This window comes from Mugil cephalus, chromosome 20, assembly GCF_022458985.1.
Source record: "Mugil cephalus isolate CIBA_MC_2020 chromosome 20, CIBA_Mcephalus_1.1, whole genome shotgun sequence".
Lineage (NCBI taxonomy): Eukaryota > Metazoa > Chordata > Actinopteri > Mugiliformes > Mugilidae > Mugil > Mugil cephalus.
The window spans coordinates 2,873,214-2,885,649 of record NC_061789.1 but is presented as its reverse complement, the minus strand read 5'-3'; the positions used below and the strand labels follow the sequence as shown (position 1 = coordinate 2,885,649).

The following is a 12,436-nucleotide window of genomic DNA, read 5'->3' as shown; positions in this document are numbered from 1 at the left end:
AAATAAAAAAATTAAAAAAAACTATTGTGCTTTTAGGCTAACGATGTGCATAAAACCCATTACGGTTCATTACAGTACAAAGCGTAAAATGAAAAGAAAAATGCATTATCGTGTGTATAATTAAGATTATTATTATGGCACAGTCCTTAAATCAAGGCACGCAGGCTCCCATTTTCTCCAAATATGATCTCCTTGAATGTTCCTGGGCTGATCTGATTAAAGAAAAGGCACAAACATCAACAGGAAGAGCGGGATACCTCTTTATATAACTCCCTTTCTGTGCTGACATTAATTACTTTTGCCTTTCGCTGTCAGCGCAGACCTAGGTTATCTCTGACGCAAGCCCTCGTCACGGGCGTCTCTCCCGTTTCACAGGATCACGTGTGTCCGGGATCGACGGCGCGCGCGGGCCAATCGGAGCGCGGCCCCGGCGCACCTGGGCGGGCGCCTCGTGCCGCCTGCGCCAATGGCCGCGGCTCGTATTGTTTTGACCTCCGAAGCCGCATCACCGCCTCTCACTCGTGCCCGTGGCGGAGGAAAGCTATAAATACGGGCGGCGCCGCTCGAGAGGCGGACGAAGTTGCGAAACTCCCGAGTAGGAGGGAGCTACTCTGCAAAGCCTGCTGAAAAAAAACACGCAAAATAACCTTAAAAAAGAAGAAAAAAAAATCAGGAAACCGAATCCTCCGACGTCTGCATGTACTGGAATACCTTTTTTTTGTAATAACTTCAATGTGAAGAAAGTATTTATACTTCTTTTTTTCTATTTGCACTAACTAACGGTACTTCAGAGAATCTACTACTGAGAATCTTTATTTTTTACTAAAAATAGTAAGTATCCCTCTTGTCTTTCTCAGCTGTTTGTGTGCCGAATGTGTAGATGTGTTCATAGTTACTAAGCTGATTTGCTGCGTCAGTCCACGAAGTTAGGGAGGGGTGTGTGTGTGTGTGTGTCCAGGCGATAAAACTGCTCGGTTTTAGCCCGTTTTTTTTTTCATTCTTGGTTAACGACATTACTGCAACACGGACTCAGAATGTCGAATTTAAGTTGCAATTTCCTCGTCTAAGTGTCCTAATGTCCGTCGTCGCAGGCTGCTACGTTAGTTTCCGTGAAACTGCAACAATATAACTTGACAAAAAAACACAAAACCTCGACTATTTTAGCACCGTTTGTGTCTTGGCGAAGTGTTCCTCTTAATTTTTATTACATTGCAAAAAAAAAAAAAAAAAAAAAAAGAAAAAAAAAAGGAGGATGAGGGTGTAGACATTTACCTTATTTCGACATTGTTTTCGATGTAGCAAGCTTTCGAAGCTTTACCCCGCCCGTGACGCTTTGTAATCTACTCGGGTCGTTTCTACCCGGGTCGTTCCGCCGCACGTTCCCCACAGGGAGATATTTACATTTTTCTTTTTTTAATATAAATGAAGTGCAGTGGTTTTCCTGTCTCCTGTCACAGGGAGGCTGTAGTAGGCTGTTATGTAAGAGGATTTCCAGGCTGCTGTGTTTACTTTAACATTTTGTCACATTTAGATCCAACGCAGACTCTTAACTCTGTTGATTTTCATATATATTTTTAGCCGAGGTTGTGTTGTGACATTCAGAAGCTGCAGCGTGCTCTCGCGCTGGGATGTTTACTTATTCTTCTCCTCTGCCGATCCCTGCAGGAAAGACATTATCACACCCTGTTGAAGGACGCCACTTCCCCCCCATCAAAAAACCAGCACTTTTGATTTATCGACCCGTTTTCATCCGCCTCCCGCGTCGCCAAAAAAACGCCCCCAAAAAAAACCGACGAGGACGGACGACATCCCGGTGGAAGCGTTCAAGGTCAACCAATCAAACTTCAGCAGTCAGCTATGCAGCTTGAAATCCAAGTAGCTCTCAACTTCATCATCTCGTACCTGTACAACAAGCTGCCGCGGCGGCGGGTCAACATCTTCGGCGAGGAGCTGGAGCGGCAGCTGAAGCAGAAGTACGAGGGACACTGGTACCCCGACAAGCCATACAAGGGCTCGGGATTCAGGTGCATCCACGTGGGGGAGAAGGTGGACCCCGTGGTGGAGAAGGCGGCCAAGGAGAGCGGCCTTGACATCGAGGACGTCCGCAACAACCTGCCCCAGGACCTGAGCGTGTGGATCGACCCCTTCGAGGTGTCCTACCAGATCGGGGAGAAGGGCCCGGTCAAGGTGCTGTACGTCGACGACAGCAACGAAAGCGGAGCTGCTAGCGTCGGACTCGATCTGGACAAGGAGATCAGGAACAGCTTCAACCCGGACGCGCAGGTCTTCATGCCCATCAGCGAGCCGGCCAACGGCGCCTCCCCCGGCTCCAGCTCGCCCTCGCCCCCCTTCGGCCACTCCACGACGGTCAGCCCCACCTTCATGCCCCGCTCCACGCAGCCTTTGACCTTCACGACGGCCACCTTCGCCGCCACCAAGTTCGGCTCCACTAAGATGAAGAGCAGTGGACGCAGCAACAACGCCAACGGCGGCAACGGCGGCGCCGCCACCGGCGCCGGCAGCAGCGCCGGGAACAAGGTGGCGCGTACCTCTCCCACCAACCTGGGCCTGAATGTGAACAGCCTCCTCAAACAGAAAGCCATCTCCACCTCCATGCACTCTCTGTACGGGCTGGGCCTCGGCGCTCAGCAGCAGCAGCAGCAGCAGCAGCACCAGAAGCCCTCGGCCCTGTCCCCCAACGCCAAGGAGTTCGTGTTCCCCAGCCTGCAGGGCCAGGGCAGCCAGAGCGCCCTGTTCCCCGGGGACAGCTCCTCGCTCAGCCTCAGCCCGCTGCAGTACAGCAATGCCTTCGATATGTTTGCGGCCTACGGTGGCCTTAACGACAAGTCCCTCATGGACGGCTTGAATTTCAGCTTAAACAACATGCAGTATTCTAACCAGCAATTCCAGCCAGTTATGGCCAACTAGTACACGTACAAGGTACAAACTTAAGCTACTACTATTACTTCACACAGAAACGACCAGAGATAATGTGATAGGGGGGAAACAAACACATGCACATTTAAAACAAAAAAAAAGTTATGTTAAAAAAAAAATGTAAACAAGAATGTCAAGGATTTAAAAAAAAAAAAAAAAAAGAAAGTGACTTGTCAAGTGTTAAGATCTACGAGTCCAAGAGCATGAGCCCGAGGGTGAATTACTTTGCCCCCTTGAGTTATTCTTTTTCTTTCTTTCTTTCTTTCTTTCTTTCTTTTCTTTCTTTCTTTCTTAAAACAATGAAGCTTGTAGTACAAGATGTCCAAGCTTGGTTACCTAAAACTTCAACATGCATCATTGTTATTTCTTTTGCCAACCAAGCACAAAATACTTTTTTTTTTTTTTTTTTTATGTGACTGTTTTAATATATATATATTAAAATATATATATATATATATATAAAAAAAGGACAAAAAAAACAAAACACACCACAAGTCATGGCCTCTTTCAGTATTTAAACATAAAACTGGACATCGCCAATTTTCTTCCAGAGATTGGCACAAATAAGTGGTATTTCCTGGTCTTTTTCTAATTGTATAATTTAATTTAGTACAGAGTTTGTAAAATATCAGAGTATCTATTGTTTCTACGACATGGTATTGCATTTATATCTTTTTACTACTCCAGTGATCTGTGATGGCTGCAGCGACTTTATGTTTTCTTTTTTTATTGAAATGATAAATCCATCTTTGAAGAGAAAAAAAATAAAATAAAAAAAATAAAAAATCTAAAGATTGTGTACAGAAATATTCCGTAGTGGTGGGATTTAAAGAATATTTGCTTTTTTTGAGAAACATAAGAGTTGTATTTTCTGTTAAGAGTTTAAAGATTTTTGCTATATTATGGACAAAATGTAATCGTATATTAATTTTGTACCTACATTGTGCAATACTTGATAAAAAAAAAACAAAACGGTATAACAAAGTATTCGGAGTCAGTGTCTTACATGTTAAGAGGGACTGATAGTTTATTAAGTTTGTATTAAAAAGCTTGAAAATATTCCCTCGCTTTGTCATTTTGTGGTGGAGCCGTTGACGGACGCGTCCGAACTCATCCAGTTTTCTGCCCTCAGCTCATAAACGTCGGGTTTTTCTTGACGTTTCATTCTTAGCGAGCGCTTCAACGAGACATGGTTTGCACTTCTTAGACTAAAGAGCCGTTAGATAATATAAATACACATACTTCTATTGCACACGTACCCAAACACACTTCCTCTGTGAAGCAGCTCTATTAACACACGAGCGTTGTTTTGCGCTGTGTTGGCTCACAGCTGCCCTTGGGTGTCGACACACATATGGTTGGTGCGAGTGCGTCGAGCCCGATAACCTCCTGAACTGAAGCTTGGCCTCGGGCCGCGTGACGAGGCTGCTGGCGAGCAGACGTAAGGAAACCTTACGCGCTGGTTCTTCTGCACCCACCGGGGGTGGTGTTCATGAGTCAACCACATCTCCAACGATGGTTATTTTTACCTCGATTCCTTTAAATTAGCTTCATTTCTGCAAGTCCACCTAAGCCTGCAGGGCAGGAGGAGTTATGTCTGGAGTATCCTTCAACTTGATATCGTTTCCACTCGTGCACAAAGCTTCTGGGAAGCGGAAACATAAGCTACACTTTAAAAAGAAGGAAACTTATGCAATGGTTGTTCTGCAACTATAAAACTCAGATCGTGCTCAGATGCGGCGTTCACGATCAATTTAACTGACATTTGTGCAGCTACATTTAAACACTTAAGTAACGAAAATGAGGCGTTTACACGAACGCTAAAGGTAAAACCAGATCCTGCATGAGGGGACGAGTTATATTTGGAGTCTGATTATCACGGCAAACAAAACGAAACGTGACGCGGTGGTTCTTGTGGTGACATTCGTGAGAGAGTGAACTAAAATCTCCAATGATGGTGGTTTATTTTTATCCCAAACTAAATTTCTGCAAGTCCACCAAAGCCTGCGTGGCTGGAGGAGTCATGTCTGGAGTATCCTTCCACTTGATATCATTTCAACCCAAGCACAAAGCGTCTGAATGTTCTCACAGGAGCTAGTAGCTAGTAGCTACACTTCAAATCTAAGGAAACCTTACTTTGTTCTGCAAATATAAAACTTAAATCACGCTCAGTTGCACCGTTCACGATCAATTTAACTACACGATTAAGAGATGAAGTGTTTACGCTTAAGGTGAAACCACATCCTGCATGACTGGATGAGTTATATTTGCAGTCTGATTATCATTTCACCTCATGCGCAGCGCGTCTGTGAGCGTTCTCAGTCTCGCAGGTCGTCGTATTTCCAGAAACTGAGGAGTGTCTTGAAGAGGTTTAATCCAAGTCTTCACAGAGATTCATGCGTGAAGGTTTTCACATTGTAGCCAAACAAACGCAGTTATCAAGTCCCCAAATGTGACTCCGCCTGACTTCCCTTATACTCAGGCTTAACATGAAAACATTTGTCTAAAAATGATCTTAGACTTTATATTCTTGACTCTGCATGTCAGATTACAGATACATGTGATGCACTGTGACATAACACATCCAAGTTACAACAAAGTGCTGCAGGTAACCAAGCTTTGAGCAAAGCGTTGCCTCCTGCAGCCAGACGTCAGGACAGTGAAGGGGAAACTAAGAGATCCTAGTTTATTGTAACTGCATACATGGTACAAGTACATACAATCAACCTATCAGCTGGTTTACATTCCCCCAAACATCAATCAATAAAAAAATTAAATGACAAACCAGTTCTGCTGCTGAAGAGCATTAAATCTGCAGAAGATGTTTTTTTTTTTCCTACTAACTTTATTGACAACACTGAATTGATTCAGAAGTTTATTTTCCCAACGTTCCTGATAACCCTGAGGTAATTTAGTAGAAGAACAAAACTCCATCGTTGCTGACCTCATCGATTCCAGTCACGTTCTTACGGCTTCTGTCGACTCCAAGAACATCTCAAACTAACATTCACGGCTTCATCAACCTGATTAAAGAGAACCCAACTTAAATAAAGTGATCTGATCACGTTAATCACGAGTGGTGTTGCCCAAAATCTCCTGGAAATAGAACAGAAGAAGTTTTATCTCCAACCCTGAATGTCTAGAGGAGAAGAGGATGAAGCTTGGTTCATCTTCTCAAACAACTGCTTGTTTTTCTTCCTCCATGTTTCTGTGCCTTCTGGAAACTTCTCACCCTGGTTATCATTTATTCCAGCACGTCAAAGGGTTTACACCCCCACTTCTACATATCTTCCATCAGGAGTGTCAGAAAGGTCACGTCAGATGATATAATCACGCATTTGAGTGACCAAATCAGGCCAGGATGTTCTGAACAAGGTGGTCACATGAACTTCCATCTGTACAGATAATTTATTCATTTGGAAGATAAAGTGCCGTAAAAGCGTGAGGCCGGTGTCTTACATTTCACCCAGTGTCCCAGAGGATGTGGCCTGTTAATGGATAACAAGCAGGACGTATTAACCTCCTCAGGCCTGAGCTTTTGTTTGCTTTGCATTTTTAATTTCTCCATTTCTGTTCATTTGGGATCAGTCAGAGCAAAGAACGATAAAAAACTAAGCATCGTCTTTAAACAGGTTGTAGCTTTTGGAAAAAAATTCTGTCCTCATGTGATTAGTTCACTCAATATTATAATAAAGTTACCAACTGTGCAAATGCAGAATTACAAATAATGAAGTTAAAGCTTGGTCCTATTAATAGAACTTGCCTTTAATGTTAAACTAGAAAAGTTAATGTTCATAAATGAAGAAGTTTAATGTGTAAAATATGATGAGGTTTTGGACTTTGTCCACGTTTGTTATGCAGCTGTAGCAGGATCATGTGTTTACACCAACTAGTCTGTAGTTCTGAGGATAAAAGTTTAAATGGAGCAGACTGAGCTGCCACAAACATAAAATCTAATGTCCCCGTATGAGGACGTTGGGTCTCAGGAGGTTAATGCTTCGCTGGGTTCATAAGACTCAGAAATAAACCTCTAATTGATTCATTTCTTAACTTTTTTTCCCGACAAACTCTCGTTGGGATTTGGGTTATAAAGCCGCTGATGTCACCGCTGGGGTTTGGTCTAATTCTAAGTGTTGGAGGTGAATTATAGTTTTAGTGACATGGCATGTGTGAGTTCAGTAGAAACCCGCCATCGGGGTGATAATGAATGTGGTGTTACTGCTGTCGGAGCGCGTCACGCCAGCACCGGCTGACTAACCCTGACCCCGCTGGCACACAGAGGACCCCCCCCCCCCCAAAAAAAAAACGACTCCTCGTCATCTGTTGTCTGTGTGCGCGTCCCCTGATACACTCAGGGTTTGATACGCCGTGTAAAGTTCAGCTCGTGTTTGTGTGTGGATGGAGGGAGGGAGGGAGGTTAGTGGGGGGGTGAAGAAGGGGGGGCGGTTTATCTCAGCGAGGTCTGGAGTGGGAGTGTGTTTGTTTATCTCTGTGTCTCTGACTCTGTGTTTCTGTGCATGAATGATGAGTTGGTGTTTGTGGAGATTAATTATTACGTCTCACTCACTCCTGTGTGCGACTTTTTCTCCGTGCAGCCGAGGCAGAAAAAACGTCTTTATGGACGAGAGTCAATGGGACCATTTATTCACCTTTATTCGTTTAAATTCACTTTAAATTCCACAGAGCCAGCATGACTCGAGGATTATGTTTGGAAATATAGTTTGCAAATGTTCACTGTTTTTTAAATATGATTGTAATTCATGCACATTGTCTTAGGTCCACTGATCAGCCACAACATTATGACCATTACGGCAGTGAATAACATCGACCATCTTGTCATGTTCTGCTGGGAAACCTTTGGACCTGGCGTTTATTTGTGTGGATGCGGGGATGTTCGGAAGGTCAGAAGGCGAATGTGCGTTCTCTGATGAGTCACACCTGTTTTGGAGGGAGGCCGACACAATATTTGTCATAATGTTACATCTGATCAGTGTACAATATGTCCACTCTTGTATGGATCTCTAAAAAAACTCGACTCTAATGAAACACTGATCGTTTTGACTCTTAAGCCACATGGACCACGTGTTTTCATCCTCCCTCGATCTATTTCAAACCTTATCTGAAGTCAGGTCAACGGGCAAACCTTGGAATTCCAGGCATCCCTTTCCCCCGCACCAACGCCTTCCCAGTTCTTCCTCAGGGATCCCAAGGCGTTCCCAAGGTATTTCCTCAACCTGATTGAAATCACAATGATCACAGATTCCAATGTTCGAATGTTCCATGTTTACATGCCCCCCCAAAAAACATAAACCAGGGTAGAACTTTATTGACAACGGGCTGTGGAGCCTCAAATTTGACGGAAATATAACACCAGAATTAGACTGACTCTGTTAAATGAAAAGAACACGACCGAGGCTCCGCTCAGACGTTGCGTTAACACAGCAACACAACTGTCGTCTCCACATGCGTCCCCAGCCGGCACTCGAGATGAGAGCTCAGTTTCTGTCTTCGTCTGTAAATAAACACCGGCATCATTTGGGGGCGCAGTAGAATATTATAACAGCTGCTGTCTCTAGTGGATCTCTACCTACCGCTGTTACAGAACCACGAACAGCTGCTTTTCAGCCGACATGGAGACGTGAGACGTACATTTTGGAACAAGCTGTAAAGAGTTTCTCATTCACCAAAATCACACATTAAGTTATTCATTTTTTTATTTATTTATTTTTATTTCTGCCCTAACCCTAACCCCAACCTGACCACTGACCCTGGGCTCTAAACCAAACCATTGACTCTATGTCCTAAACCTAAGAACTTTCCATAGGCTCTAACCCTAAACACTGACCCTGGGCTTTAACCCTAACCACTGACCCTATGCCGTAAACCTAAACCCTGACCTCTGGCCATAAACCTAATTGGGGTGGTTGTTCTGACCCTGACTGGGGCAGGTTGGATGGCGCCCCCCCAGGATGGAGGTGCCCTAAACCCTCATCTCCTAAGAATAAACAGGATCAGGACAACACTGAAACAAAGGCGGACGTAAGCCTGATGAAAAGAGGAGGTAATATCGTGGAGGTTGGTTACAGAAACACAGAGGCCGTGGGGCATTGCAGATGATATTCTGAGGCCGAGCTCAACCGCTCAGGCCTCCCAGCAACACCCCCGTCCTCTCCCTCCTTCCCCCGTCCTCCCCCCTCCTGCCATAAAAACAGGTGGAGCACTCAGCTCAGCCCGACAAGACCTTATGTTAATGTCACACTCCTCAGCAGAAAAGAGTTAATGGCTTTTCAGTGCCTCTGCCCCGGTCCGACTCCTGTCCCCATCTATTTCTGGAAGCACGATTCAAGCAACGATAAGCTGGAAGGAATCACCCCCCACCCACCAAACACACTGAACTATTACTTACACCACGCCTTATCTGCGTCTGGCAGAGGAATGTTAAGCAACTACCCGAAAACAAAGTACAAAACACATATGGAGCGGCGGCGGCGTGCGAGACGTCTTCCATATCTCGGCGCTGGCACGCGCTAATGAAGGAGATAACATTAGCCGACGAGTCTCGAGTCGAGGATCCACAGTATTGACACAGACGAATTAAACACTTTGGAAAATGGTGCCATGAGGCAGACTGGAAAGTTTAATCAGATGTATTCATGTCGCTCTGCAAAGACGTCCAACAGCTTCAGGCAGCCTCGAGGAAACGCAAACAGAACGAGAGCACATGCAGTCATATTACTTTATAAGGGGTTTTTCAGTTGCACCTAGTAGAGACATGGAGCATCCTGGTAGCTGCACTCTGCGTTTGGTTGTCATACAATCCTGTGTACACAGACACACACACACAAGGAAAAGTGTACTTTTCTGGTTTGCTTTGTACACTGTAGTGATCTGCAGCACACACTCGTGGGCCCGGCCCTTTAAACTGCTGCTGCTCTTATCCGCAGAAAGAAAACCGCAAACAAACCACAATCCTGGGCCTCCCTCTCCCTCCCTCCCCCACACCTCCAGGGGGTGACGTACTTCACTTTCCAGAGCAGTCTATCATGCCACTCCCACACCTGTCACTGGGTCCCACCACTGATGCCTTGCGGCTGAGTGGAGACGACTACCTAGAGGAGCTACGAAGCATGCTAATCATGCTAATGATTAATGCTAAATGAGTAAAGAAGCTGTTCATGGCTCATCTCTTCTATATTATCAGGTATAAATCGGTGTAGATTGTATATAAGAGACGGATAAACCCTCTGGGATGCCTCGCATTGGATTCTGAAAAGCTTGGGCGTGGTGGCCGCCATGTTGGTTGCGCCTGACTCCGCCTCTCTGGGATAATTCAAAAAAGGGCTTGTGGATAGAGCGCTGTTGGGGGCTGGGGTGGTTGCTACCAAGCTAGCTAAGGCCTCCATGTTGGGCTAAGTGCTAGTCTCGGTTGCTAGCATAGCTCCTATTTGGATGCTAGCTGTCTCTCTCTATATACATATATATATATATGTACAGAATGTTGTTAGTGGGGGCCTTTGGATCATCCCACAGATACTTGATCAGTTTGGGATCTAGTGAATTTGGAGGCCAGGTCAACACTTTGTGCTGTTCTTCATATTTTGGCTGCTGTCATAGGTTATATTAGTTTCACTGTGGTTTGACTCAACTTTGGTCCAAGCCTCCAGTGGACATAGGAGGAACTGCAGTTTCTGGCACTTGGGATTCACCTTCCTCTGTTTTTGGAAGATGACTGGGGCTTGGATAAATGAGGAAATTCCACAAGTGCATTTATTTCTACCACAGTTTAAGGATAAGAATCAGATTCACAATCTCAAGAGACAATCTGGAGAGATTTCTCAAGTTCCAGTCTAGTGAGTTGCCGCTCGCTTGAGCAGTGATCAAGCAACACGGTTCAAACTTTCAGCTTGTTGGGCAGAAACGGATCAGCGCTGTGGAATCTGCAGATCTTTGGTTCTGGTGGTGACGGAGGAGGAGCTGGGGGAAGGTATGGAGGGCAGACACCTGCTGTTCATCACTCCCTTGTGTTAATAAATGTGTGTTCGAATCAGAGAAGGGGAAGGCCATTATTATAGCAACAAACCAATCTTGTGGTGTCCGCAGGGGCTGAGAAGAGGCTCATTTGTAACCAGGGCATGCTGGGAAGTGATCCTGAGGAATAAAACAATGCAACAAAGCTCTCTACAGAGTCTCTCTTAAGATCATATTCCTTGAAAATATTTCTCCACAGCCACATGTCACCACAAAGTCTTCTCTGGTGGAAATACAGCTACTCCTGTCTACTTAGAGTCAGGCTGGATTTACTAGACTCACACCTCAGAGTGCTTTGAACTCTTTCTTGAATTATATTAACACATATTAAAGGAAGAAGCTGGAAATGGGGGGTGAGATGAATACTTTGTTCTTTTACTGTCTGGATGTAATGTCAACGGAGTCAATGCACGGTCAAAGGAAGAAGGAAACTCTCTCTCTTTTTTTTTTCCACTGGCTGTCACGAGCATGCGATTGTTGCCAACTCAAAGACTCGGATCAGTGGCGCACATAGTCAAAACACCCAGACAAAAAGCTTTAAAGTGCTGCGTCAATTCCACAAAACAAGAATGTGTGTAACTTAAGGAAATAGAACACGCGTGATGATGGTAGTAAAGCGAGAATGTTACGGCTGCTAAGGAGAGGTTTTTATCAAAGCTGTGAACCTGTTTGGACATCTCCAGGAAATGTCTCCACAGCTGGACCAGAGCGGACTGACTCAGGGCTGAGGAATTCCAACCATCCGGCTAATAAGGCTGCCTGGGACGTCCTCACGTGCAGGCCTGAACACACACTTTCCCCATTTCACTTTCCCTCAAAGGCACCTTTAATTTAAAACGTGTTTCAAAAGCTAAAAGCTAGATGTATATACTGAGGGGGATTGAACCAGCAGGAAGTGAAATCTCATACTTTAAGTTAAGCTAATAGCATCAACAGCTTCAGGTATGATTGACTAACACGTTATGCATTTATTACTTGTGCTTCAACACAACACAGAAAATCAATCTAAAAGGTACAGCGTACCACTTGTGACTCCCCCTGCTGGCAGTACGAATAATTACACAAACATTGTGCATATGCCTGCAGCCTACAGTCTTCCAACTCTGTCCAACCATGAAAATCCAAACCAGCTGTATTTTCTGTATCTTTTTCAGACCATAATCCTTCTTCAGATTTTCTCTTTTTTACCTCGTGCATCAGTAACGTCCCTTGGACATGTCCTAAGTTTAGGTCCTCCCGACCTCCAGAAACAGTGAACTCATAGAACCCAAGTTACATTTATAACTCTTTTTTGTGTACTACTTGGCTTCTTTTGCTACAGTTGCTCCTCTCTTGAACTCTGGCAAATTTCCTGGTTCACAAGCACAAGAATGTCTCCAATGACACCAAATTTAAATAGATTTACACAGTGAATCAAATCAGCACTGTTTGGCAAGGGATGGAAAGTACCCCACTTTCATTTATATTCAAA

The 12,436-nt window shown here is 44.7% G+C and overlaps 1 protein-coding gene across 1 annotated transcript; it reads left to right on the top strand.

Annotated features, from left to right (window-relative positions):
• The first annotated feature begins 556 nt into the window (after positions 1 to 556).
• On the top strand, positions 557 to 3,996 carry LOC124997639 (protein Tob1-like). Its single transcript, XM_047571515.1, has 2 exons — positions 557 to 831; positions 1,666 to 3,996. Exon 2 carries the CDS (start codon positions 1,858 to 1,860, stop codon positions 2,926 to 2,928), a length of 1,071 nt encoding a protein of 356 aa, XP_047427471.1. The 5' UTR covers positions 557 to 831; positions 1,666 to 1,857; the 3' UTR covers positions 2,929 to 3,996.
• The last annotated feature ends 8,440 nt before the right edge of the window (positions 3,997 to 12,436 follow it).